The sequence below is a fragment of the Bos taurus genome, chromosome 5, assembly GCF_002263795.3.
Source record: "Bos taurus isolate L1 Dominette 01449 registration number 42190680 breed Hereford chromosome 5, ARS-UCD2.0, whole genome shotgun sequence".
In the NCBI taxonomy this organism is placed as follows: Eukaryota; Metazoa; Chordata; class Mammalia; order Artiodactyla; family Bovidae; genus Bos; species Bos taurus.
The window spans coordinates 24,847,383-24,873,825 of NC_037332.1; the positions used below are offsets into that span (position 1 = coordinate 24,847,383).

General features: G+C 40.4%; 2 protein-coding genes across 9 annotated transcripts in view; one reads left to right on the forward strand and one right to left on the reverse strand.

Moving 5' to 3' along the window:
* Nucleotides 1-21,298, reverse strand: part of FGD6 (FYVE, RhoGEF and PH domain containing 6) — a 106,871-nt gene extending 85,573 nt beyond the window's left edge. For 3 of the 4 annotated variants that reach the window (XM_002687205.7, XM_005206128.5, XM_059886841.1), the window contains exons 1-2: nt 21,075-21,298; nt 13,513-15,940 (exon numbers count right to left, since the gene is read on the reverse strand). In XM_002687205.7, coding sequence (XP_002687251.1) covers nt 13,513-15,940; nt 21,075-21,090 — 2,444 coding nt within the window. In that variant the 5' untranslated portion in view covers nt 21,091-21,298. Of the gene's footprint in view, nt 1-13,512; nt 15,941-21,074 lie in introns of those variants that run through there. The other variant, XM_059886842.1, reaches the window with a different exon arrangement.
* A 278-nt stretch (nt 21,299-21,576) lies between these two features.
* VEZT (vezatin, adherens junctions transmembrane protein) overlaps nt 21,577-26,443 on the forward strand; it is a 71,121-nt gene continuing 66,254 nt past the window's right edge. For all 5 annotated transcript variants that reach the window (XM_059886848.1, XM_059886845.1, XM_059886849.1 and 2 more), the window contains exon 1: nt 21,577-21,741. In XM_059886848.1, the coding sequence (XP_059742831.1) occupies nt 21,589-21,741 (153 nt within the window). In that variant the 5' untranslated portion in view covers nt 21,577-21,588. The remainder of the gene's footprint in view (nt 21,742-26,443) is intronic.

A 26,443-nucleotide genomic window follows, 5' to 3' on the forward strand; every position in this document is an offset into this window, starting at 1 on the left:
AATAAGGTGTGCCTTATACTGCTTGGTATAGTCAACACAACTCATGTTAGCCGTTACTTTTATAATGCAACAAACAGCAAATGCCAGGCAATGTGCTACAGAAGGGAATGGTGACACAGAAGCCACAAATCCACTTCCTTATTCAGTCTTTAATAAATATTTACTATGTCCCTACCATATGCCAGGCACTGTTCCAGGCATGGGGGATAAAGCAATGTAACAAAATTAAGTGGGAGGGAGAAAAAGGAACCCTCCCACACTGTTGTTGGGCATATAAACTGGTACAGCCACTATGGAGAACAGTATGGAGGGTCCTTAAGAACTAAAACTAGAGTCACCATATGATGTGGCAATTCCACTCCAGGGCATGCCCTGGATAAAACCACAATTTGAAGAAATAAATGCATCCCTACGTTCAGAGCAGCACTATTTACAATAGCCAAGGCGCAGAAACAATGTAATGTCCACCCACAGTTATAAACAGCTAAAGAAGATGTGCTACATATATACAATGGACTATTACTTGGCCACAGAAAAGAACAAAATAATGCCACTTGAAGAAACACAGATGGACCCACAGATTATCATACTAGCTGAAGTAAGTCTGACAAACATCTGAAAGACAAATGTCATATGATATCACTTATATGCAGAGGTTCACAGACACAGAAAACAAAGTTACTGCGGGCAGGGAGGGGTAATTAGAGGAGTTTGGGAATAACAGATACACACTACTATTTATAAAAGAGATAAGGACCCACTATACAGTACAGGGAACTATATATAATATTTTATAATAACTGATAATGGAAAACAATCTGAAAAAAAATACATATGTGTGTTTAAAAAACTGAATCTCTTGCCTATATACCAGAAACTAATATAATATCCTGGTATGTAAAGTCAAGTGGGCCTTAGGAAGCATCACTACGAACAAAGCTAGTGGAGGTGATGGAATTCCAGTTGAGCTATTTCAAATCCTGAAAGATGATGCTGTGAAAGTGCCGCACTCAATATGCCAGCAAATTTCGAAAACTCAGCCATGGCCACAGGACTGGAAAAGGTCAGTTTTCATTCCAATCCCAAAGAAAGGCAATGCCAAAGAATGCTCAAACTACCACACAATTGCACTCATCTCACACGCTAGTAAAGTAATGCTCAAAATTCTCCAAGTCAGGCTTCAACAGTACGTGAACCATGAACTTCCAGATGTTCAAGTTGGATTTAGAAAAGGCAGAAGAACCAGAGATATAATTGCCAACATCTGTTGGATCATAGAAAAGGCAAGAGAATTCCAGAAAAACATCTACTTCTGCTTTATTGACTATGCCAAACCTGTTGACTGTGTGGATCACAATAAACTGTGGAAAATTCTGAAAGAGATGGGAATACCAGACCACCTGATCTGCCTCTTGAGAAATCTGTATGCAGGTCAGGAAGCAACAGTTAGAACTGGGCATGGAAGAACAGACTGGTTCCAAATCTGGAAAGGAGTCTGTATATTGTCACCCTGCTTATTTAACTTCTATGCAGAGTACATCATGAGAAACACTGGGCTGGAAGAAGCACAAGCTGGCATCAAGATAGCCGGGAGAAATATCAGTAACCTCAGATATGCAGATGACACCACCCTTATGGCAGAAAGTGAAGAGAACTAAAAAGCCTCTTGATGAAAGTGAAAGAGGAGAGTGAAAAAGTTGGCTTAAAACTCAACATTCAAAAAACGAAGATAATGGCATCCAGTTCCATCACTTCATGGCAAATAGATGGGGAAACAATGGAAACAGTGAGAGACTTTATTTTTTGGGGGCTCCAAAATCACTGCGGATGCTGACTGCAGCCATGAAATATAAAGACGCTCACTCCCTGGAAGACAAGCTATGACCAACCTAGACAGCATATTAAAAAGCAGAGACATTACTTTGCCGACAAAGGTCCATCTAGTCAAAGCTATGGTTTTTCCAGTGGTCATACATGGATGTGAGAGTTGGACAATAAAGAAAGCTGAGTGCTGACAAGCTGATGCTTTTGAACTGTGGTGTTGGAGAAGATTCTTGAGAGTTCCTTGGACTGCAAGGAGATCCAACCAGTCCATCCTAAAGGCAATCAGTCCTGAATATTCATTGGAAGGACTGATGCTGAACCTGAAGCTCCAATCCTTTGGCCACCTGATGCGAAGAACTGACTCACTGGAAAAGACCCTGATGCTGGGAAAGATTGAAGGAGGGAGGAGAAAGGGATGACAGGGGATGAGATCGTTGGATGGCATCACCGACTTGATGGACATGAGTTTGAGTAAGCTCTAGGAGTTGGTCGACAGGGAAGCCTGGTGTGTTACAGTCTGTAGCGTCGCAAAGAGTTGGATATGACTGAGTGACTGAACTGAATTGATAATATGATTTATAGCATTATTTGCTTAAAATGAAGACTAGCCAGGTTTAGTTCAGGTTAGGCAGGATGAACACTGGTGCTGAATTCAAAGAGGCATTTCAATTAGTTTGCCCTTGGAGGTAGGTTTCACCAGCCCCTAGGTAGAGAGGGTCAACAATTGTGACACATGTCCGTAGTCCCAGCAATGATGCTAGAAATGCTTTAGCTAAGAAAATTTCTTTTGACCTACAATCCAACTGAATGTTTTCCTCTCCTAGTTTCCAGGTCTTATCCTCTCATAATTCAAAGGCTCCAGAAATCCTACTTCCTCTAATCTTCAACTAGAGAGTTTATCACCTGCCTCTTTGGGGAAAAAAAATTCACCATTCTCTTAAATCTAATTTTTCATCAAGATAATAAGGCTATTATGTATTATAAAAGGTACTGCCACCCTACAAAATTATTTCCTTTGGAGAATCTATAAATAGTAACTAATTTTAAACTACAGGGCTTTAGGGGGGCTTCCCCAGTGGTCCAGTGGTTAAGACTCTATGCTTCCACTGCCAGGGGCAGAGGTGCAATCCCTGGTTGGGGAACTAAGATCTTGAATGCTGCCCAGCGTGACCAAAAAAAAAAAAGAAAAAGAAAAAACAAAATAAAAAAATCTACAGTGCTTAGAGCTCGGAAAGTACTTGACAGAAAATGAAATGAGGAACTGGAATAATAGATAAAAAAGCAAGTGTCATGTAAATCAGTGGGGAAATATGAGGCATGCATAACTCCTTCTGTATCACTGATGTCCACATGCAACCAGTAAATGACAGGAACTATTTTAACTCGTTCTGAATAGCAACCACCATTAACTTGACCAAATGCAAACATGGCATGATTATTTCCATTTTTAACCACCGAAACACCTATTCCCATAAAAGCTTTCCAATTCACAAACTTATCTTGCATGAAAAATCCTGGGCCTCTGAAAATGCTCATTAATTTCTATACAAATCACCGCAGGTGTCCCGTGTTTTTTCCTCTAGATAGTGAACAAACTGGGGACAGTAATATTTTTTCAATCATAGTCTCCTGGGTAGATAGTCTATAATATGAACATGTTCTGATTTAAAATTATTATGTCTCAGGATCAGTTTTTCTGAATATCAGCTGTGTGCCCCTGGGCAAGTTATTAAACCTCACTGAAGTCTTAGTTTCCTCATCTGTAATAAAAGATAATATCTATCTTTGGAAGGACTGATGCTAAAGCTGAAACTCCAATACTTTGGCCACCTCATGCAAAGAGTTGACTCATTGGAAAAGACTCTGATGCTGGGAGGGATTGGGGGCAGGAGGAGAAGGGGACGACAGAGGATGAGATGGCTGGATGGCATCACCGACTCGATGGATAGGAGTTTGGGTGATCTCCAGGAGTTGATGATGGACACGGAGCCCTGGTGTGCTGCAATTCATGGGGTCACACAGAGTTGGACATGACTGAGCAACTGAACTGAACTGAAGTCACTTCAGTTGTGTCGGACTCTGTGTGACCCCATGCAATGTAGCCTGTCAGGCTCCTCTGACGGGAGGAGAATCCCCACCCAGGCAAGAATACTGGAGTGGGTTGCCATGCCCTCCTTCTAGGGGTTCTTCTCAACCCAGGGATCGAACCCAGGTCTCCTGCATTATAGGCAGATTCTTTACTGTTTGAGCCACCAGGGAAGCCCAAGAATACTGGAGTGGGTAGCCTATCCCTTCTCTAGGGGATCTTCCCAATGCAGGAATTGAACCAAGGATCTGCTGCATAGGATAATAGGGACTAAATAACTCTTATGAGAGTTCCTAGTATATCAGAAATATCAGCTATTACTATTAAATATGGAATCTATGTATATGATATTACAGCATTTCTTATCCTTGATATTGTCTGATCAATAAAGTTTTGGTGAAATGGGGAAAAAAAAACTGGATTGATGGGGAGAATCAGAGAGTTGAAGGAAAGAAATACTAATATACTACCATATATTAGTGGCATGAGATTATTTGTAAAGCTTCTGCTTAGTTTGAACACTCACCTCCCTGAAATCACCATTTAAAAAGTAGGAGTCACACATCTGTGTGGCAGCCCTCTTTCCTCACACGGGGAACGTTATCCGTCATAGCAGGAGAAAATAAGGCCAAGGCACAAGCAATCCTGAAGCTTTCTGCAACTAAGATCACTTGAATTTTCTAAAACTTGTGGTCTCTGTAATACTTCCACAATAGCGTTAGAAGTGGAGATGTGGTATTATGAAGCACCAGGTTGGAGCCACGGTTTTGCAAGTTCCATCTCTCTCCTGTAGGGAAAGTCAACAAATCCTGCTGTGCTGGGTTTTATCAAGTGAATGAGGAGGCTGGCCCGAATGCTTTCTAATGACTCCTTTAATTCTGAACTTTAATGATTCTAAAACTACATTTAAAGTAAAACCATTAAAAGACACACTTCAATTTTCAAAGTTTTCAAACTACCCCAAAGGCCCCCATTTAAATGTTTTCACCCCAACCTTTGTTAACAAACAAATCATACTGGACTAGTGAACGATCTCATTATTTATCCCTACTTGCCCCCAGCTCCCCTGGCCCTGAGCCCTGCCCCCAGAGTCCTTCCCACAACCTAACTGGGGGTTACAGAGGAACTATGCTTTATTCTCCTCTTCCTCACAGTGAAGCTATTGAAAGAAAAATTAAATAGTGCAAAAACTACTCATTTAAATTGAAATCTGTTTACTTATGACTGTAGATACATCTAAAGACCAACAGAAAGAAGACAGAAAAAAGTTTCCAATTATTCAATTACGCCTTCTTTATTTATTATATATGTTTTCCTGATGTGAAATTACACTTGTCAAGCAATTCAAATCAGAAGTGCTTTTCAGATTAAGGGCGGGGGGGGGGGGGTGGGGGGCAGGAAACACAAAAACCAAGCTATTCTAAGTTTGTTAGAAACCAAGTCTTTAATTGGTTTACTTTAATTCCTAACGTTTAAATGATAATAATATATGACAAAGTATATCAACAGTTACAAATATGCTACCAAGAAACTTACTTAAAAAAAAAAAAGTGATTTAAGTAAAACAAAGGTTTCAATGGAAGCCACAGGAGCTACAAAGAACAAGCACTGATATCATTTTAAACAGAAAAAGTCTAAATGTGTTTGTTTTCCTTTAAATTTTTATCCAAACAGTCAGGGGAAACTGACTTGCTTTGTTCAGTGTTTATTATTTCACCTTTCCTGAAGCTGAAACTAAAATACTTTGACAAATGGGAGAGTCTGGTAAACAGACCATTCAATGTTAGGGCTTAGAACCACTAATCCATTTGCATTTCCTCTTTGCCCATTTTTCCTGAAGTCAGCATCACCATGATTGTTTCTTTACATATAAAAGGGTAATAATACCTCATACAACCTTACTCCAATTCACACTCACATGGAACCAGAATGGATCTATAATACACGCAAACAAAAAGGGATAAGAACTCTGAAAGACAACTGCAGAAGAGAGCTATCCTTTCTGGAAATACTATCATAGTACTTTACTCCACTGATATCCTATTTAACCAATCGAATTTTTATAGCCCCACTGATAGACTGTCTCTGCCTGATGACAAAACTACTCGCAAATACTTTTTTTTCCCTCTCGAGATCCACAAACAAAAGACCCAAACTAAACCACCAAAGTTGTTTTTCCATACTATCCAGAAGAAACGAGGCAGTTCCATTCTTGAACTTAACTCTTAAACTCAGTCTTTAATAAAAAGGTCGGCAGTGCTTTGTAGCTTCCCACACCCAAAACTACTGTAACTCGAACTTCTCTTTGTACTTCATACAGTTTCAAGAAAGTGTTAAAATAAACAGGCTAATATAAACAGATCTACTTTTTAAATAAAGGGCTTTCCCTAAATACTAAATTAATCTATGCAACCCCAGGAAAAGATGATGCATTTAAAAGAAATGTCTGGGAGAACCCAGAAAACTTACCAAAGTAGCATACAAGTACAGGCATTTACTGAATACCTGAAATATGAATATACTCACCCCCTCTTGTTTGAACAGGGGCCTGCATGTGGAATTCCCCTGAACCACCTGGAGGACTGGTGGGCCAAAGGGCATCTTCTCCACCTCTTCATACTAGTCCCTCCTCCCTTATTATTTTCCTCATCAACACACTAACCTTTCCCTCTTTGACTACATCAGCATTTAAAAGTCATAAACACTATTCATTTAATTTTATTGCTCTCTCTAATGCTATTGTCCCCGGCTCACTTCCCACTACTTTCCATTGCATTTTTCATATGCTAAAGATGCTCTTGTGATAAGGCTGGGAACCCAACTCCTGCTCTTGGTTATTTCTAAGGCAACAATTCATTAGGTTGCAAACATCCTACTGATAGGTTTAATCCATTCACAGACTGGTGGATTGTCTGATTATCTTTACCTATCAGGTCCTTACAGAAATTAAAAATGCTCAGGAAAAGAAGGAAGGCCCTTTTTGTTACCCTTCCCACATGTGCCCTTTCCCAAACAGAAACATTCCTGGGAAAATTTTTCCAGGAAAAAGATCAAAATTTCATTTTGCAAAGCAATTTCTACCTCATTGATACAATTCTTAATTGCAATTTTATGAAAAACAAAGAAACAAATCATAACCTTGGTGAAATTCTAAAACTATATATTCAATTTTTACTATTGAAAAATCATGGAAAAACCACCAATTATCTCAAAACAATGTCATCTTTTTTCCCCCAAATGTGCAAATATCAGCTATCTCAAAACAATGTATTTTTATCAAGGAAGACAGGATGCGCGCGCTCGCACACACGCACGGGCATGTGTGTGTGTGCACACAATCACAGTGTAGGATATTCATTCTTCTATTTCTGGCTAAAAATATGCTCTCTAAAAGTATAAAGTGATATTCCGTCACATAAAAACATATGTATTTGATAAAATATTAACTTATCTGTTTTGGCAAGAGTGAGATCAAAGGTATATAGTTGTACAAAAATATCACATTTTAATTCCTCGTACATATTTAAAAGGAAAAAAGAAAAGTTGCATAGCCAAGAAATAAAATCCAATGCTTCTAGTGGATGTTTCAAATGTAGGGTAAGCATGTAAACAAACAGATCTGCCAAAACCGTGTGGCTATGGTTCCAACGCAAGAAGCACAAAGTTAAAGAGCCGTACAGATTTTTGATATTTCCTGAGCTGATACTGAAAATAACTCACAGGAAGAGCTGCTGTTGAGATGTACGAGTCCCAGCCCCCACCCTTTAACTGTGCTAAATCTTCCTGGTGCTATGACAACCATGGAAGTGCTCATTAGGGCTATTAATTTATACTTTAATCGTTATATTAAAATCCAACAAAACCACCAGATGGTAAATGTAACCCAGGAGAGACAGCTTCTAGGCTGGGTCTGAAGATTTACAACACAGATGCCATACTGGGACTTGAGATTTGAAATGCCATTCGGCTGCTCTTTAAGCCCAGTTTTGTATTTAAATTAAGGAGAAAACAAAGAATGAAACCACTCTTATTGAGGTTAGAAAATGATCTAAATGCCAAATCCAATCATGTCCATTTTATAAGCCACAGGTCAAGTGTCACTATCTCTGTGAAGTCAAACACCCCTACTTGGGATACAACTCAGACAAAGCTTGTCATCCTATAACTCAGCCTCACTGGGCAGAAACTCCTAGGGAGTAGCACATGCTTCCATCTCTGAATGCATACTGTTTGATACCAGTCAGCCTTTGCGCAATTAATAAACTGAGGACTTGAGAGGTTACCCAGGAAAACCCAATTACCACACATTTTCTCTGAAGGGCTTATAATAATAACAAACTAAAACAACAGAGGAAAAACCTGGAATGTTTCCAGGGAAAACTGTTCTGGGTTATAGAATTAGGAAATCTGCTACAATTTTTAGAGGAAAATTCCACTGTTTGGGCACTACTGTTCTGTGATCTGTCCCTAACTCTTTAACATCAGAGGCCCAAACTTTAGAAACTTCCTTATGGAAATCACACTTCTTAGTGAAGTGAATGAGCACTCGTCACTTGCATGCCAGAGAGAAAGGCCCACTGCCTGTTGTTTTAGATGTATTATGTCTGAAACACATCAAGGAAGAGGGTCGCTGTACCCCCCAAGAGCACTGGAATACTCCAAGGTGGCTCACTATCTTACTTCCAATGAAATTACTTCTGAGAACCCAGAGCAATGACACAGTGGTGACCTACCTGGGAATACCTAAAGCTATGTTTCTATGCTTTCTCTGTTTCTGAGCATTTAAAATACTCTGGCTCCTTGGAAGAAAAGCTATGACAAACCTAGACAGTGTATTAAAAAGCAGAGACATCACTTTGCCAACAAAAGTCCATCTAGTCAAAGCTATGGTTTTTCCAGAAGTCATGTACAGATTCGAGAGTTGGACCATAAAGAAAGCTGACTGCCAAAGAATTGATGCTTTCGAACTATGATGTTGGAGAAGACTCTCGAGAGTTCCTTGGACAGCAAGGAGATCAATCCAGTCAGTCCTAAAGGAAATCAACCCTGAATGTTCACTGGAACGACTGATGCTGAAGCTCCAATACTTTAGCCACCTGATATGAAGAGCTGACTCATTGGAAAAGACCTCGACGTTGGGAAAGATTGAGAGTAGGAGAAGAAGAGGGCATCAGAGGATGAGATAGTTGGATGGCACCACTGACTCAATGGATATAAGTCTGAGCAAACTTACGGGAGATAGTGAAGGACAGGAAAGACTGGCATGCTGCAGTCCATGGGGTCACAAAGAGCTGGACACCACTGAGCGACTGGACATCAACAATAATGTTTCTATGACATCATCCACCTTGACCTTGAGATTTGGCTGAACCACTCCTTATCATCCAGACCCCTCCCTCAGTTTCTTCCACTCACTCTCTCCTGAGGTCAGAGACTAATTAGGTGAATCACACAAAGCAGTCTGAGGAGGGTTAAGGGGAGGAGTAGGAATAGTAAAGGAGAAAGGAGGAAAAGCAAATTCAGTGCATCCTAATTCCCACCCACCCAGCCCTTCCCTTCTTGTCACTGGCAGCGCTTTGTAGTCTTTCTCAGCCCAGCCCCCAGTTTCCTCATTCTTCCTTAGCTGCCTCACCCTTTCCACAAACCCCGCTGCCTCCAAACAGCAACTCTGCTCCTGCCCTGCAGGCACGCAGCTCCAGCCTGGCCAACTCTCCTGTATTAGCACAAAGCACTGAGGATCAATCTACCTGGAGAGGGGCAAGGAGACACCGGGACAGTAACAGCTAATGTAACCAGGAGACTAAACTGGGGTTATATCACCATCCCACAACTGTGTCTTTGAGAAATACACTAAGTTTCAAATCATCATAAACTTTCAGAACACAATCCTTTTTGAAATTGGGGGCTGCCTGCAATTCTTTCCTGAAGAGTTACAAACATGTTGTTATGAATCTGTAAATGTTAAGCCGTTGGATTCATGAAACATCTATACTCTAAAGAAGGAGACCATACGGGCTACCCCAGCTTGGCAAATGTCTGTTTACTAATCCAGAATCTGCTCGGTTATCTAAGTAGACTGTAAAACTAGTGAGTTTCTGTGAACCAGTCCCCTCTAGAATATCCAGAACCTCTTCTTTGAGGCCTAAGAAACTGTTAAAGACACTTTTTTGATTCACTTCAGCAGAAAAATTTTAAACAGAGTTCATTTGTGTTTTTTCTTATCATTTTAGAAGCACAGGGTGTTGAATTTTAATTACTCTAAAACATAGATCTGTATTCTCAACAGCCAGATTATCAAACAGGATTTCCACTTGGATCCACTCAGCTCACCTGAAACAGATGCCCCATTTCTCATTTACCTTATTTTGGGGGGAGCCAGGTATCCTCCTCGGGAGGCTTGAATTCTCCTTTCTCTTTCCACGCGCAATGTTGTTTACACAAGGGACGACCTCCCAGGCAACACTGTTAGCCTGGCCCTGTGACTGAAGGCTTTTGATTCAGCTGGCATATTTTAGGACTCCCCAGCCTGTTCAGGCCTCCCTGCGCCAGGCCTAAACAAAAATCTCCATGGAAAATGAAATTCAAAAGCAGAGCTCTTTTGGTAAAGAACCCACTCTTTACCAGGCTGCCCTACTTGACGGATTCAACCTGTCCAAAGCCGCCCTCGGTTTCCTGTGGCCTTGAGAAAAAGCCCTTCTTATGAATGCCATCCGGCTGCACTGGCTGGATGTGTACATTAACCCCTTCCATCCTCGTTTCCCTCCCTGACCAGAGCAGCAGTGCCCTAAAGACATAAGAAGCAAACCAGATGAAGAACAAGTTCCAGAAGTTTACAGTTTGCATTAGAGATAATCACAAACCCTTCAGATCAAGTCTGAGGGTCGACAGAAAACTTAACACTAAGGGTCAAATCTCCAATTTCAAGGAAAAAAAATTCATCTTAGCTAAGGATAGGAGCATGTCACAAAGCCCTGATGGCTCAGATGGTAAAGAATCCACCTGCAATGCAGGAGACTTGGGTTCAGTCTCTGGGTCAGGAAGATCCTCTGGAGAAGGGAATGGTAACCCACTCCAGTATTCTTGCCAGGAGAATTCCACAGAGGAGCCTGGTGGGCTACAGTCCATGGGATAACAGAGTCAGACATGACTGAGTAACTAACGCTTTCCCCTAGATAGTTATCTGGCATCTCAAATCCAACATATCCCAAAAGCAAACTCACTACTCTTATTCCAAACCTAATCCTATCTCAATTGTTGGCATCCACTCATTGCTCAAGCGGAGAAGGCAATGGCACCCCACTCCAGTACTCTTGCCTGGAAAATCCCATGGATGGAGGAGCCTGGTAGGCTGCAGTCCATGGGGTCCCTAAGAGTCGGACACGACTGAGCGACTTCACTTTCACTTTTCACTTTCATGCACTGGAGAAGGAAATGGCAACCCACTCCAGTGTTCTTGCCTGGAAAATCCAGGCAAATCCCAGGGGCAGGGGAGCCTGGTGGGCTGCCATCTATGGGGTTGCACAGAGTCGGACAGGACTGAAGCGACTTAGCAGCAGCAGGATGTCACAAAGAAGCCAAATTCGTCCCTTCAACGTACACACATACCCAATAACACACAAAACCTTGTTAAAAGGAGGGCAGTAGCAGCAGAAACTAACACAACATTGTAAAGCAACTATCCTCCAATAAAAAATTATTCAAAAGGAGGGCAGCATCAACAAAACTGTTCCATGGTGAGATGAGCAGGCATGAAAATAGAAAACAGACCTTTAAAAAATTTGGATACTTTATTCCCCATTGAAATATTTATGCCAAGGGAGAGGTTTTCACCTAGGTACTAACATTCAGAGTAGACAGCTGTAAACAGGATGGAGTCCGATTTAGAAAAGTTAAGGCAAAGGAGTAAGTCTTTGGGGGTTAAAGGAGGAAGGGCAGAGAGGATTATGAGCAAAGAAAAGTGCCAAGAGAGCATCTGAAAGGTAAAAGGACAATATATTTTACTTGGTGCAACAACTAAGATTTTGCTTAATTTGATTTATTCAATTCATCCAATAATCCTTTTTTTTTTTTTTTTTTGAGGCTCTACTATGTGCCACATATGTTAATATTTCTACAGAAGTCCTATCTTAAGACCTAAGCACTCAAAGGCTTGAAGTTAGTAACCTAAAAAAGAATATAAAGACTTCCAAAAAGGTCTGTGTGCTTTGTGTTAAACACAAAACACTTTCAACACAATGCCAAGGATCCCTTTGTGACTAGGGGGACAGAAGGAAGCTGCTCCTGGGGTTAGGAAGCTGCTCCCCTTTCCCTTCTTTCACTCATTCTTCCATTTACTCAACCAAATCTACCGACCCCCACTAAACCCGTTGCTTGGCCTCATGCAGGACAAAAAGATATGACCAGAACTCTTCATGAAGCCTGAAACCAAACACCAATCAGACATGGCAATAAACAATTCTACCATAAAGAAGACTGAGACAAAGGACACCACAGCATCAAAGCACAACTGGGAGATCAGAACAGGAGGTAAACACGTCCCACTAGGTAACTGTGGAAGCTTCAGAAAGCAAAGGATGGCTGAGCTGGACCATCAAGGACAGGCAAGGTTTCCAATAAGACAGATGAAGCAGGCACACCAGGGGTAGAAGTATGTATACAAAAGTGAGAAAGGCAGGAGTTATGTTTCTCCTGCATTTTTTCTATCTCCATCTGAAGTTAGTAATTAGCCTTCAACAAGTAAAATAAATAATCCTCAAGAGTAGTGACTTTTGCAAATTTAGAGGTTTTATCTGACAAGGGCACCAAAGGTAAACACATAGATTTCAAAAGCTTCACAGATTTCTTATACCTAGCAAATAAACCTCAATGACTTGGACAACTTTGTCGCCTAGGGTCTCGCTCTGTATTCCAAGTTGGTACTTTTAAGTCAACAACTTAAAGGCTACATTGCAAATACCCATCCTGACTACATGATAAAAAGAGACTGCACTTTGGAAATAACTTAATATATGCTTAACTAAACTGCTCTCTCAAACTGGGTCATTTGTAGAGACGTGATGAACCTAGAGAGAGTTATACAAAATGAAGTCAGAAAGAAAAACAAATATTGTATATTAACCCATACATGTGGAATCTAGAAAAATGGTATAGATGATCTTATTTGCAGAGCAGAAACAGAGACACAAATGTAGAGAACAACTATATAGATATTAAGGAGGAAAATAGGGACTGGAGGAATTGGAAGACTGGGACTGACGCATGTATGCTATTGATACGATGTATAAAATGGATAACTAACGAGAATACAGTGTATAGCACAGGAAATTCCACTCAGTGCACTGTGATGACCTGAATGGGAAGGAAGTCCAAAAGGGAGGGGATATAATGTATATGTACGGCTTATTCATTCTGCTGTATAGCAGAAACCAATGTAACATTGTAAAGCAACTATACTCCAATAAAAATTAATTAAAAAATAAAATCAAATAAACCACTCTCTTGCCAAGTTACTTGTCCCCACCTATGAGATCTTAACCTATCTCCCAGGGTTGCTGAAGGTTAATTTCAGTGATACACGTGTCTGTCTGACACCTAAGTGTTACCTGGAATGCTGGTGTCTGGGTCCGAGTTGGAGCTGGCCGTCTGGAGCTTCATACGGCTCCTGTACCTCATACACATTTGCATCAGTGTCCTCCACGCTGCTGGAGTTCCGTCGTTCCAACTCGGGAGTTTTCCCCATAGCCATAACAAAGGGCAAGTTCTCATACTCTGGTATTTCCTCATAATGCCGTATATTTTCATACTCTGGTACACAGTCGCTGGTAACAGATTTGCAAGGTGCCTGCAAGGACGACTCCCTGGACAGCATTTGGTCATCCAGAGACTCGGCTCTTGGTCCATTAGCTGCATTGGTGTGGCCCCGCAACTTCTTCCTCTTCTTGTGGGACTCCAGGCTATAGTTATCTGCCGAATATGCCTTGATGGGTTTACTTCTCTTCTCTTCTCCTACCAACAGGCCATGCCAATCACTCTCACTCCCTCTTTGCTCCCCACCTGCCAGGCTGCCTGAGGTTGTGTCTCCAAGATGGCTATGCTTGGACCAAAATTTCTGGAAGTCACTCTTCATGAAACAGATGGACAGCTTCATATTGAGCAACTTCTTTAAAGAGTTCTTCTTGTGAGAGTCTTTGCATGGCTTAGTGCACCTTTCCACATCCATAGCAGATAATGATTTTGCTCTAGGCTTGGTCAGGGGTGTGGGAGTCTCACTGTTTGAGGATATGGTGACAGACTTTAAGGATTCTGGGTTCCCTGAAAAGGGGATAATGGGATGAGGTAATTTCCACACTGGCTTCTCTGAAGCCCGTTTAGGCATATCAAAGGAGGATGACATACCATTGTTTGGGGCACATAAATGCTGCACGTGATCTCTTTCTAGACCCTTCTCTGCATCTTTTTCTTCATTTGAGGGATAAGAACTTTTCTCCAAAAGCTCCTCAGAGGCAGCCTTTTTAAGCACTCCGGCAGCAGGCAAACTGTGTCTTTGAGGTTTTTTGGGGACAACTTTTGAGGAACTTTCACCTTTTATCATAGATTCCTTTTGCATTTGAGGGGCAGACACTCCTGGGTTAGAGGCAGTAGGCAAATGTTCGCTGCAGGTTAATTTGAGCTGCTTGGGCAGGCTCATAGATAGAGTACTGCATCTTATAAAACTGATTCCTTTGTCCTCGGCAAGTGACATACCAGAACTATCTCCTGACTTGTCGTCAGAACTCAAGTTAGAGTCTGTTTCTAAAGGAGGTGCCGTTTTTTCAGAGGAAAATGTTTCAGGACGCAAGGCTTTCTGTGAATAGACCGAGTTTTGTCTGTCACCAGTGAGGTCCACATTCAATTCACCTTTATTTTCTGGCTTCACTTTGTCCACCTGTTCCTGGTTACACAAAGCAGTCTGATGAAAGACACTGATTTTATTGTTTTTCAAACTATCTTCGAAAACATGAGGCAAGCTGTCTACATCCTCTGGTTCTTCAGTACTTTCACTAGAAGTATCTATATGTCTCTGGCGTAAGAGGCGTGCAACATGTGTTTTTCTGGGCTTGGGAGTTGGAAATTTGGGAGTACATGGCACTAAGTGGATTTCCAAGGGACCAAGGTCTCTGGCTTCTGATTTCTTACTATCTCCATCTGAAGATAAGAAAGGACTCCTTTTTCCATTTTCTAGAGCTTCTTGTTCAGATGAATGATAGCAAGTGTTGCTTTTTTCACTGTCATTCTGATTAGTTTCAAAATTTTGAAATTCAGTGCTAGGAAGTTGTAGGTGGCAAGGGTGATGATTAGAAACGTTTTCAAAGCTGGACAGGGAAGGTGACAAATCTGCAAATTCAATGCTGAATTGTCTGTGGGAATTACAGCCATCACTCATTTCTGGACTGTCTGTGGATCTGTGCTTCTGGGGGAAAAGAAAGGGTGACATTGGTTGTGTTAAAACATCTTTGAGCTTCTCTTCGAGGATGCTTGCCTTTAAAACTACTTTACTCTGGCTCTTGACCCTTTCACCAACAGAATCACATTTATGCTGATTTTTCACAGCTGAAGGGGACTCACCAATTTTGTTGTTTTCTAAATTCTCATGCATTTCCAGGGGCCCTAAGACAAGCTGCTTGACATACAAATTCTTTCTGCTCTCAAGCTTATGGTTACATCCAGGATGGCAGGAACACACTGGTAAAATATAATCACTGCTCGGATGCCCTCTGTTTCTGCAGTTCGAGTTGTCAATACTTTCAGGGAATTCCTGTGTATGCTCTTCCAGGTTCACGACGATTTTCCTTGATGGTGACTGTGTGATGTCCTGGACAGGTGAGGCCTTCAGAACTTTTGGTTTTGGAGCTATGGATGGTTTGGTTTTCTTTGTTGACTGTGGAACACTAGAAACCAAGATCTCAGGTTTAGGTGCGACAGGAGGTGGAGCTGGCTTATTAGCTGCCAGAACAAACTTTGGTTTGGGGGCCACTGGTGGCTTCTTAATCTCTAGAAAGGGGAAATAAAAAAAGTCCGATGACCAAAAATCCAAAGCAGAAGATAAATGATTAAGTTTCACATTTTTACTTTTGACAATGCATTTTACTAGGTAGATTATTATACTACATTATGCAGAGTCAGTGTTACTTTTGAAAATTCTGTAAATTGCTCAATTCCAGTACATACAGATTTTGGTATAGTGTACACTGCTTAGTAAATCCAGTACAGTTGTTCTTCTAACTCTGGAACAGCTCACCATATCTTTAGTCAACACTAAATGAAACAACTGGCTTTTGCTTAGATCTGTATAGGAGGACAGGATACTGTGGTTCATTTACTGAGTCCAAGAGCTGAATTTGCCTAAGGTTTACATAGGATACGACCCAAACATCTCATGTGAATAGCAGTATTCTTCTATCTCAAGGATACACAGTGGAGTTGTATAAAATACCCTTTATCAATGACCTATCTCACTTGAACCCCAAAATAACCTAAAAGAGAATACAGAAACTAGAAATTTCCCAAACTTAAAAACTGAAAATTATCAATACTGTATTATTTGAGGCTCTTAATAAAGCGGGTATTTTTCCTGTGCAGGGGTTGTCAAATGGGAATTTTCATTATAATTCTTCACTGAGCTTTATTTTTAGAAAGTCACATGTCTACACTCTACACCAGGTGATTATGATGTGCACCCCTCATTTATAACCACAGTTCTAGCGCATTTAAAAGATGACCATAATTCCTATGGTAGCAATTCTTTCTTGACATTATATTAAAAGGACTTAATAAGCACCTTATAAGCACTGTGTTAGATTTCGGCAGATCTGCTCTAGCCTATAGGAACCTAAAACTTTACACAAAAGGCCTATAAAATGAAGTTACATAGTCTGAACATCCACATTTTTTAAAGTTCTTTTAGTTTTTCTATCTATACTATCACTTTTCACCCTCTCATATTTCTTAAAAGACTTGTGGTAAAAAAATATTTTTAAACCTTTCAAAATATCATCTGCTGGACACTGTTTATGTACTTGGATACACAGAGGCTTTGATTCTTCAGTTGGTGGTGAGTTTCTTTTCAACAAAGGAAATTAGTCACAACACTCCAATTCGGGAAGGTATTACAGGGACACAAGTAAGGAGAAAAAAAAAAGTAGGGTGCTCTACTTCCTTTTTACCAACCAAGGAAGAATTTCTCAAACCTCTTCAACTAAGGTCACCTGATAACAGATGCCTTCTCATTTAATTCTTCAGTATAATGTTATAATAAAAAAAGATATGAGGTAGTTCCCAAATGCCTTAATACAAATTCCCAAAGCCATGCAATTTCAGTTAAATGTTCAATAAGCACGTTATTATTTTGCTTGTTCTTTTTTAGGTAGAAAATATTTTAAAACCATTCAAACCCTAATGATAAAGCTTTGTGTCATGGTCTATTAAATTAAACCCTTGACCTATTAAGTAAAGTCTTAAGAGAAAGTATGACTGCCCTAGGCTTCTTCCTAACCTCCCATCTTATTCAAGATAAGGAAGACTGGCAGACTGTCACACTGATTTCATTTCTGTAACCATTCTGAAAACATCCTACCTCTGGGCATTTTGAAGGAATAAAAAAAAAAAAAGTTTTGCAATGTGGAAAGAGTTCTGGAGACTGGCTGCACAGCAGTATGAATGCACTTACCACTGCTGCTTTGTACACTTAGTATAGATGCTAAATTTATGTTAGGTTATCTTACCACAGCTAAAAACCCAAAAAAACAAAACAAAACACCTCTGATCTCATTAATCTTTTACTGAATCTTAAAGCCTGTTCAGAAATTTCAGGGTCATTCACTCAATCAATTTTTGCTATTTCAGTTCAATCTTTTTTTTTTTAATGTTTGGTATTAACTTTACTCTTTTCTTTAAATATGTTTTGTACAGGGTCTGCTTCCAAGAATCATAAATCTCTTCCTGTTCCAGAAACTCAATTAACTACATGAACTATGGTTGATTACCAACAAATACAGCACAGCATTCTGTACCTAACTTGCTCAACACATACTCGATGAATTAAAGAACTGTGAACTTTGGCCTAGTTAACGCTGTTTTGGAGGAAACCAATAATGTAACTGGGAGAGCTGACTAACCTAACCGTGTGTTTTTATGCAGAACTGGTTGCCTCAGTTTCCTTACTTGTAAATGGGGGATTTGAACAGATTACTCTAAAGTCTAAATGACTTTGAGGTGATACGTCTGAGATACCTGCTTCAGGAGAACCCTTAGATTCCGGAGCCCTTTGCCCTGTGTGATTTTTCTTCGGTGTACCTCCCTCTGTCTTCACCACAAGGAGACAAGCTCCAGGAGGGCAGACACTTTGTCTCTCTGCTGTATCCCCAGTGCTGAACACTAGGCCTGGGAACAGACAGAGTTGCCACACACACATAGTCTTTACTATGTCTCAGTAACAAGATATTTCTTTAAAAAAAAAAAAAAAAATCAATACCATTTAAACATAGAATAATAATATGTTTGTAGGAATCAACTTCAATAGGATTACTAAGTTCTTAATTATTAGTAGGAATAAGTGTTCAACTAAGTCAGTAGCACAGAAATATTTGAAATTCATCATTATTTTCAGTGGCTCTATTTTGAAAGAAACACAAATCAAAAAATAACAAGCCATTATGAGACGGTCTGCTCCAATGTCAAACTTGCAATAAATCCAGCACCTTTGGATGTTAATACTGTATCAACAGTCAGACTTGAAACTTTTTAGAGCATAGCAGCAAATCTTTTATTTACACAGCTGTTTGGCTCCAGGGAAAAATAAGGTAAGAGTGTAAAGCACTAGTAACACTATTCTAACAATTACAAACACACTCGTCATCTATTACACACAGATGGCTGCAGCCCACTTGCAACACTTTGAGCTACTAGACCAGCCAAAAAGCAAAGCACAGCGCACGTACACTGAGACCTGTATGTGTTCATAAAGGTATAAAATACATTCCTATAATTAGCTCTCTTTTTCTCAGACACTGATTTTAAAAATTCTAAAATCTCTATGTGGGCCTACTCTTTTACAGATGCAAAAAAAAACAAAGCAAGCTCTTCTTTAGAATACATATAATTTAGATATTCTACATTTTTCTTATGTCCTTAAATTAAGCCAACCAGCCCAAACAATACCACAGATTAGGTTCAGTGTAAACAAACATCTCCCCCAGTTGCCAATAATGTTCCTAAAGTTTTAATGCATTTAAATTTTGTTCCAAAGAGCATCATAAACAGCTTGTAAGAATGATGAACACATAATTTTGTTAGAAGATGGGCAGTTCTTTTCTATATTCCCCATTTAGACATGAGAAAAAGTTATAATAAATCTTAACAGATGGGCAAACAAAAAAGTCGTCAATGCTTCTCAGCCAGCTATGCTAAAAACCAACTAACTCAGCTAAACACAGGAAGTGTCCCTCTTTTAAACACCACAAAAATGTCTGGATTTCTTTAATTGTAAAGTTGATAAATATAAAAATAGCCTGAAATATTTGAGGGTCATTCAAATGAAATAATACAATTCCAAACTGAGACCTAGATCAGGTTTACATATTTAAATATCAATTAAATGCTTCTGTATCTGTTCATTTATAAACTGTTGGGACTGGAACTGAAAGTTGACACATCCAAGGTACGAATTTGAAATGCGTTTGACAAAGGAAGGAAGAGTTAAAACAGGCTGGAAGGATTTTAAAATCTCCAATAATTTTAAATCTAAATTTAAATTAAATTTGGCTTGTTCATTACACTGAGGCACAGAAATTTAGGATGAAAATACTTCACCTCAAGTAAGTGGAAAGGCTTCCTTTGGTAAGGAAAGAAGAGTTTATAAATAACGTAATTCTCAGTATATGATGACATCCTCTACACACACATATAACATCAAAAGGGAAGATCCACAACATCTTCTTCAGAAATACTACTACCGGAACACTGCTTTCCTTGCTTTCTTACTCCTATTGGCTAACTTCTCAGCTCCTTAGTTTGTAATCAGATTACACCTAGCAGTACAACCTCTAGCATATCTAGTCTTCAGAAAGAACACAAATCAGAACATTCAGGGTGCTGTTTGACAGTTTCAAGTTACAGAAATTTAAAACAAATGCCAAGAAAAGCTAAGAAAATTTAATCTGATACTTAACTGCTGATTCTAGAAGTAACTTTGAAGTCTTACACTGTTTTACTATTAAATGTATAATGAAGGTTTATTGCTTTCAATGTGGGCGAAATTGTTATTTAAAAAAAAAACAAAAATTAAAAAAACTTAATACTGAATACATTATTAAGTTCTAACTTAAAAGTTAACCTATGTTATTATAAGTGAATATAATACCACTTCAGTAATTATTTCGGAAAATAGGAACTGTTCCTTCTGAACGTTGTCCATAAAATTCTTCAGAGTGCACACAAAGGTAATACAACTGGCTTTGCCATATGGATGAAGGGAAAGGACCAAGGAAGGTAAACAGAAAATAAGGCTTTGTGTACACTAACCAGGTAGACACAGGGGAAAAAAGTGCACAGAAAAACCGGGTGGAGATGAACAAAAACCTTGGCATCGGCAGGCAGTTCTACTCCTCTGATTCTTAGATAACAGGGGGAAACCCACCAGGACAGCAGTAACAATGTCTAAATCTCTTCACTAAGGGTCAGGGTTTCCAGTCCTCACTGAGGTTAAAGCCACACAGCCTAGTGGCTAAGTTCAACACTCCGGGAACGCTGCCCTTTCCTAGAATAACTGATTTCTTAACATGGGAATCTAAACTATTTTCATACGCAAAGGCAAAGTCGCTCAAATTTTAGGAAAGAAAAATAAATGCCCTCTTTACATTTCCCGTTTCTCCTGGAGCTAAGAGACCCCAACAAGGTCTTCCTTTAAAGGGAGGTCCCAAGAGACACATGATTTCCAAAGAGCCCCTCTTAGGCACGAAGGGACGAGAAAATCCGGCAGCAAACACCGTCTGCTCCGCACTTGCCGCAGTCCCGGAGAAAGGCAGAGGGAACACTACTAACCTATCCCGGGGGAGAAAGCAGCTCCGAGCCCCAAACCTGCAGCGCTCGCTACAAACTTTCCAGCGGCAGCTCGAGCGCCGTCACTTACCTGCAGCAGAAGTCATGATTCCCCAGTGCAGGTCGCTTCCCAGCTCGCCCCCCTTAATCCCCGCGCCCCTTACAGTCCATTGTTTCAAGAATTTGGGAAGAAGAGAAAAACTCCCACAGAGCCCACATTCCGTCCGGAGGGACCGCGGCGCGAGCGCCGCACAAAGGGAGCTGCCTGCCGGCTCTAAGGACCCGGCGGCGCTCCCCGGCGCGAGCGCCGGCGACGGGCAGGCGGGCACGAGCACCGAGCAGCGGAGCTCCCGGCGGACGTACACGCGCGCGCACGAGCAGTGCTCACCGCGGCTTCGCCAGTGCGAGGCCTTCTCCAGCTCCAAAAAAAAAAAAAATCAGAGCTCCAGGCGCCCTCTGCTAGTCGCGGCCGTAAAAGGCGGACAAAAGCCCCAACCTCCTCCAATCAGAGGGCCCAAGTTTTACCCCGTTCCCGGCCCTCCCGCCCACATGCTCAAGCTCGGCTCCAATGAGCGGGCTTTAAAAAGGGGCGTGAGCTACAAGGCATGATGGGAATTGTAGTTTTCTGCACACAAGGACTGGCAGAGGCAGACGCTTGGGTGCAGCCTGTTCTCCCGCCTTCATTTCCCATCGTGCTGAGGCGGGTGGCATGGCGGAGAAGGATGACACCGGATTTTGACGAAGAGGTGGTTTTTGAGGTAAGGGGAAAATGGCGGTGCGTGTGAGTTGCCTTTGTTTGAGAAGGACGAGGGAGAAGGCGAGAGGGCGATCGAGGGAGCGACGGATCGGGTGACGCTCCTGCCGGTCTTGGTCACCGAATCTCGTCGATTTCCGGGCCTACTGTTGGCCGCTGCCTGACAGGTGTAGCCCGAGGCGCCCTTGCCTCGCCCAGTCTCTGCCTTGGGTCCTCCCAGAATTCCCAGCCTGGCCGGTGAACGCGAGCCCAGCTTGTTCCTTCCCGGGTGATGGATACGCCTTGGCTGGGTGTGGGGGTGGGGTAACTGCTCCTGGTTGGGGCGGGGCCCAGTCGTGGATTTTGGGTACTCGCCCATACGATTTAGCCTCCCCCTTTTTCGTCCTTGATTTTTTGGGGTCAATATCAAGAAGTGCCCGAGGTCACCGTTCACTGTCGAGGCGTGGCTCTTCGAGTGGAGGCAGCAGGTGCTGGTTTTCTAACGTGGTTTAAGATCTGTGTGTGGGACCTCCTGTGGGTGATTAGGGCCGGGGCGTCTCAGCGTCTAATTCTTTTGTCCTTTGCTGTTGCTCTAGGTGTAGCTGTTTCTTCTGTTTCGAGGCTTTGGTGAGAGTGCTTTTGTGTGGGGACTATTTTAAGACGTTCTCTGCCATCTTGAATGAAAAAAAAAAATTCTAGTGTTTCTGTTGCCGTTTATCTATCAGACACAGGCGCAAACCCACACCTCTGTATAAGGCATGTGTATGAATGCTTTACCAAAGTCCATTCATCCAACTTGCTTTTAAGAAATTTAAGAAAAGAAAGAGCTCATTCTTTACGAAAAAGAAGCTAGACAATAAATAGTGCAGAATGGTATATGTTGAAATATATGCAAACTGTCATTGGAGGATTGGTTTGGAAACTGCCGTCTGTACTCGGAGACGCTACACCCAGTAAGTGGATATTGGAGGTGGGTCTTGAACTGTAAGTCTGTTTAGAGAGGTGGAAGGGAGAAAATGCATTCTGAAGAACGAGAACAAAGTATGCCAAGCTTGGGAGGTGTGAAGGTATCTGGTGCAGATTTTTCCAGGACTTGAGTGTGAACTGTCACTATGTGAAGCAGTCTGATGGGGCTAGAATGGAGAAGTAGTGAAAGATAGGGCTCTTTTACCAAAAGGAAGTGTCTTGGTTTGAGGTCAGTAGGGAATACAAGTGCCTGAGTTTCAGATATGAGAGAAGACCGAATTGAATAATGGCTTGGACAGATACTGCTAAGGTAAAATTGAGGAAACAAGTTATAAGATTGCATGTGGGACATGAAAGAGAGACAAAAATCTATGTTACTTAGATTGCTAGAGAAAAGGGACTGGGTGGATTTTTTTTTTTTTTAACCCTGTTATGTGGTTAGATATCTGAATAATAATAATGCGTGCTCATTTCTACAGCATTTCATTGTAGAAAACAAGCCACAAAATTAAATCACTCGTTATCCTTTCACCCACAGATGGCCACTGTTAACATTATAGTATGTATTCTTGCCAACGTTTTCTATGCAAATATATGTTTGATTTTTTTTAACAAAAAAGTATACCACATAGAATTGTATATGTATTTTTCACTGAGTGTTTTCTTATCATTACTCTTTGAAAACAACATAATATCCAATATGTATATGTATCATAATCATTTTCCCATTCTTGGATAGTTACATTGTTTCAAAATGCCGTTATAGTCAACACTGGCATAAGTCCATTTTTAATTGCATCTCCGATTTTTCCTTAGAATAATTTCTAGAAAGGAAACTCGTGGGTCAAAAGATACATTTTTCAAGACTTTTACGCGGAAAGGTTATACTATTTCAAGTTTCTGTTAGGAATAAGAGTATTATTTTCACCAAATCCTCAGCAGCAACCTTATTAATTTCCTTTAGTCTTTGCTAATTTGATAGGGAATCGAGCATTCTGCTGTTCTAATTTACATTTTTTGAATTTACTAGAAACATTTTTATTTCTTTCTTGAGCATTTCTTTTTGTATTTTTTCCCCCATTTTCCTGTTGGATGTTAGATTCTTAACTGATTTGCATACATTTTTCATAAGTCACTTAAACCTATTTTACTTGTACAAATTTATTTATTTATTTTGTGGCAGAACCAGGGGGCCTTGTGGGATCTTAGTTCCCTGACCAGGGATCAAACCCTGCAGTGGAAGCACAGGATCTTAACCACTGGACTTTGTGGGAAGTCCCTAGAAATGTTTTTTGTTGTTTAGTTTATTTGCTTTTTGTCATATACATTAATTTTTATTGCAGCATAATGTTCATAAGAAAAGTGCACAAATCGTAAATGTGCAGACTGATCAGTTGTCACATGTTGAATACACCCATGCAGCCAGGACCTGTGTTAAGAAACTGAACATCACCAGCACACCAGAAGCTCCCTCTTACTCTCTTCCAGCCACTTCTCTCCACCCCCAAAATAACCACTCTTCAGACTTATAATCATTAATTTAGATCCCTTTTGACGTTTTTTATAGTGTACACACTGTGCAAGTTCCATTTGTATATGCTCTTTTTTGTCTGACTTTGCTTTCTGATTTTGTCTGTTATATTCATCCATATGGTCATGTAAGGATTTTTTATTTCTCCATAGTATTGCATGTGAACGTATAACCAGTTTTTAATCTACTCTACTATTAATGGTCTTTGGGTGATTTCTAGTTTGAAACTATTATGAATAGTGCTAATGTGAACATTTCAGTATATATATCTTACTGAACATATTTCTGTTGGGTATATACTTAGAAGAGGAATCACTGAGTCATAGGAAATACATGCATTCACCTTGTGTGGATATTGCCGAACATTATTCCAACGTGGTGGTGCCAATTTGTACTCTTAACCAGCAGTGTAGAAGAGGTCCAGTTGCTCCCCTCACTGACACTTGTTAATTTCCGTCTTTTTACCATTCTAATGTGTATACTGGTATCTCCTCTTGGCTTTAATTTGCATTTCCCTGATAAGGAAAGGGAGAGGGTTTTTTTTATGTTTAAGGACCAGTTGTATATTCACTTTGTGAAGCCAATTCAAATTTGTTGCATATTTTTATTTTGGGTTATCTCTTGATACCAATTTGAAGGATTTCTCTACATATACTGAATGTAAGTCTTTTGGTGGATATATGTACCTCAACTGTCTCAGGTCTGTGGAACTCTCTTAATAGTGTCTTTCAATGAACAGAAGCTCTTAATTTTATTATAATCGAAGTAAATCTTTTTCTTTTATGGTTAGTGCCTTTAAAGAAATATTTGCCTGCTCTAAGGTCACAGAGCTTTATTTTAACCTTGTGCTTCTAGATCTGCCATCCATATGGAACTGATTTTTGTGTGGTATCAAGTAAAGGTCAACATATTTTTTCCCCACATCGATGTCTATTTAACCTGGCATTTTCTGAACAGACCATTGTTTCTTTGATGAACTTCAATGTTGCCCTTGTCATAAATCAGGATACCTTGTGTGTGTGGCTTTGTTTTTGGATGTTCCCTTTTCCACTAATTTGATCATTCTTGTGCCTATACCACATTATTGTAATTACTATAACTTTTATAATAGTTCTTAGTATCTGATAGAATAATACCCATCAGTTTTATTTTCCTTCAAGATTGCTTTGTCTATTCTTAGCCCTTTGTCTTTCTGAATGAATTTTAGAGTCAGCTTGTCATTTTCACTTTAGAAAAAGGAAACTGCAAAGACTGATTGAAATTGCTTTGAATCTCTGGATTAATTTGGGGAGAACTGACATCTTTACATTATTGAATCTTCCAATCCACGAGCATTTTTATTGCTTGCCTTCTAAATGAGTGAAGCAACTTCCCATCACTTTGTGCTCTAGGACAGATTTACAAACTGGGACAACAGGGGAAGAGAAATAATTTTTCCTCTACCCTTTGAGTTCTTGGCTGAGATTCCTGTAATAACAGATAGATTAACTAGAGGAAAACAAAAAACAAAAAAATGTTAACATTGTTATGAAACGAAATTCATCTAGAGTAAATTTAAAAGATCTTATAGACTTTGTTCACCAATTTATGTATTCGGCAGCATCCCATCTAGCAGACAGAAAGGAGTTCCTGAATCTGTTAAAAAAAAGAGAGAGAGAGAGACTTTTATAGGCAGAGGAAGTGGGTCAAGGAAGTTAGGCTAGTAAAGAGGAGATTGGTTGTATCAAGGTCACATTCTTTTAGGGAGTGGCAGGGGTCTGTCAGGCAGATTACCTCACTGATGCTGATTGACTGGCTTAAGATTGTATTTCTGTTACTGAACAAACAAGTTCCTGTGCCCAACTTGGACTTACTAGTCCAAACACCAAAACACTGAAGTCTGGAGCAGAGAAAGATTTATTGCAGGGTCATGCAAGGAGAACAGGTGACTCGTGCCCCCAAAATCCTAACTCCTGGAAGGGTTTCACAAAGCATCTTTAAAGGCCAGATTGGGGGAGGAGCATCCCAAGATGTGTGATCTGGTCACTCAGAATTCTCTGATTGATTGATGTTGAGGTAATAACCCCTCATTAATGGTTAATGAGGGGCGTTAACATTATCAGGTCTTAGGTACCAATAGGTTTGGGGGCTACAGGCTCATGATCATCAGGTAGTTAATTTCTTCCATTTGGTGGTAGTTGGAAATATGCAGGATATACTTGCTATTTCTGATACGAGCTACAGCACAGAA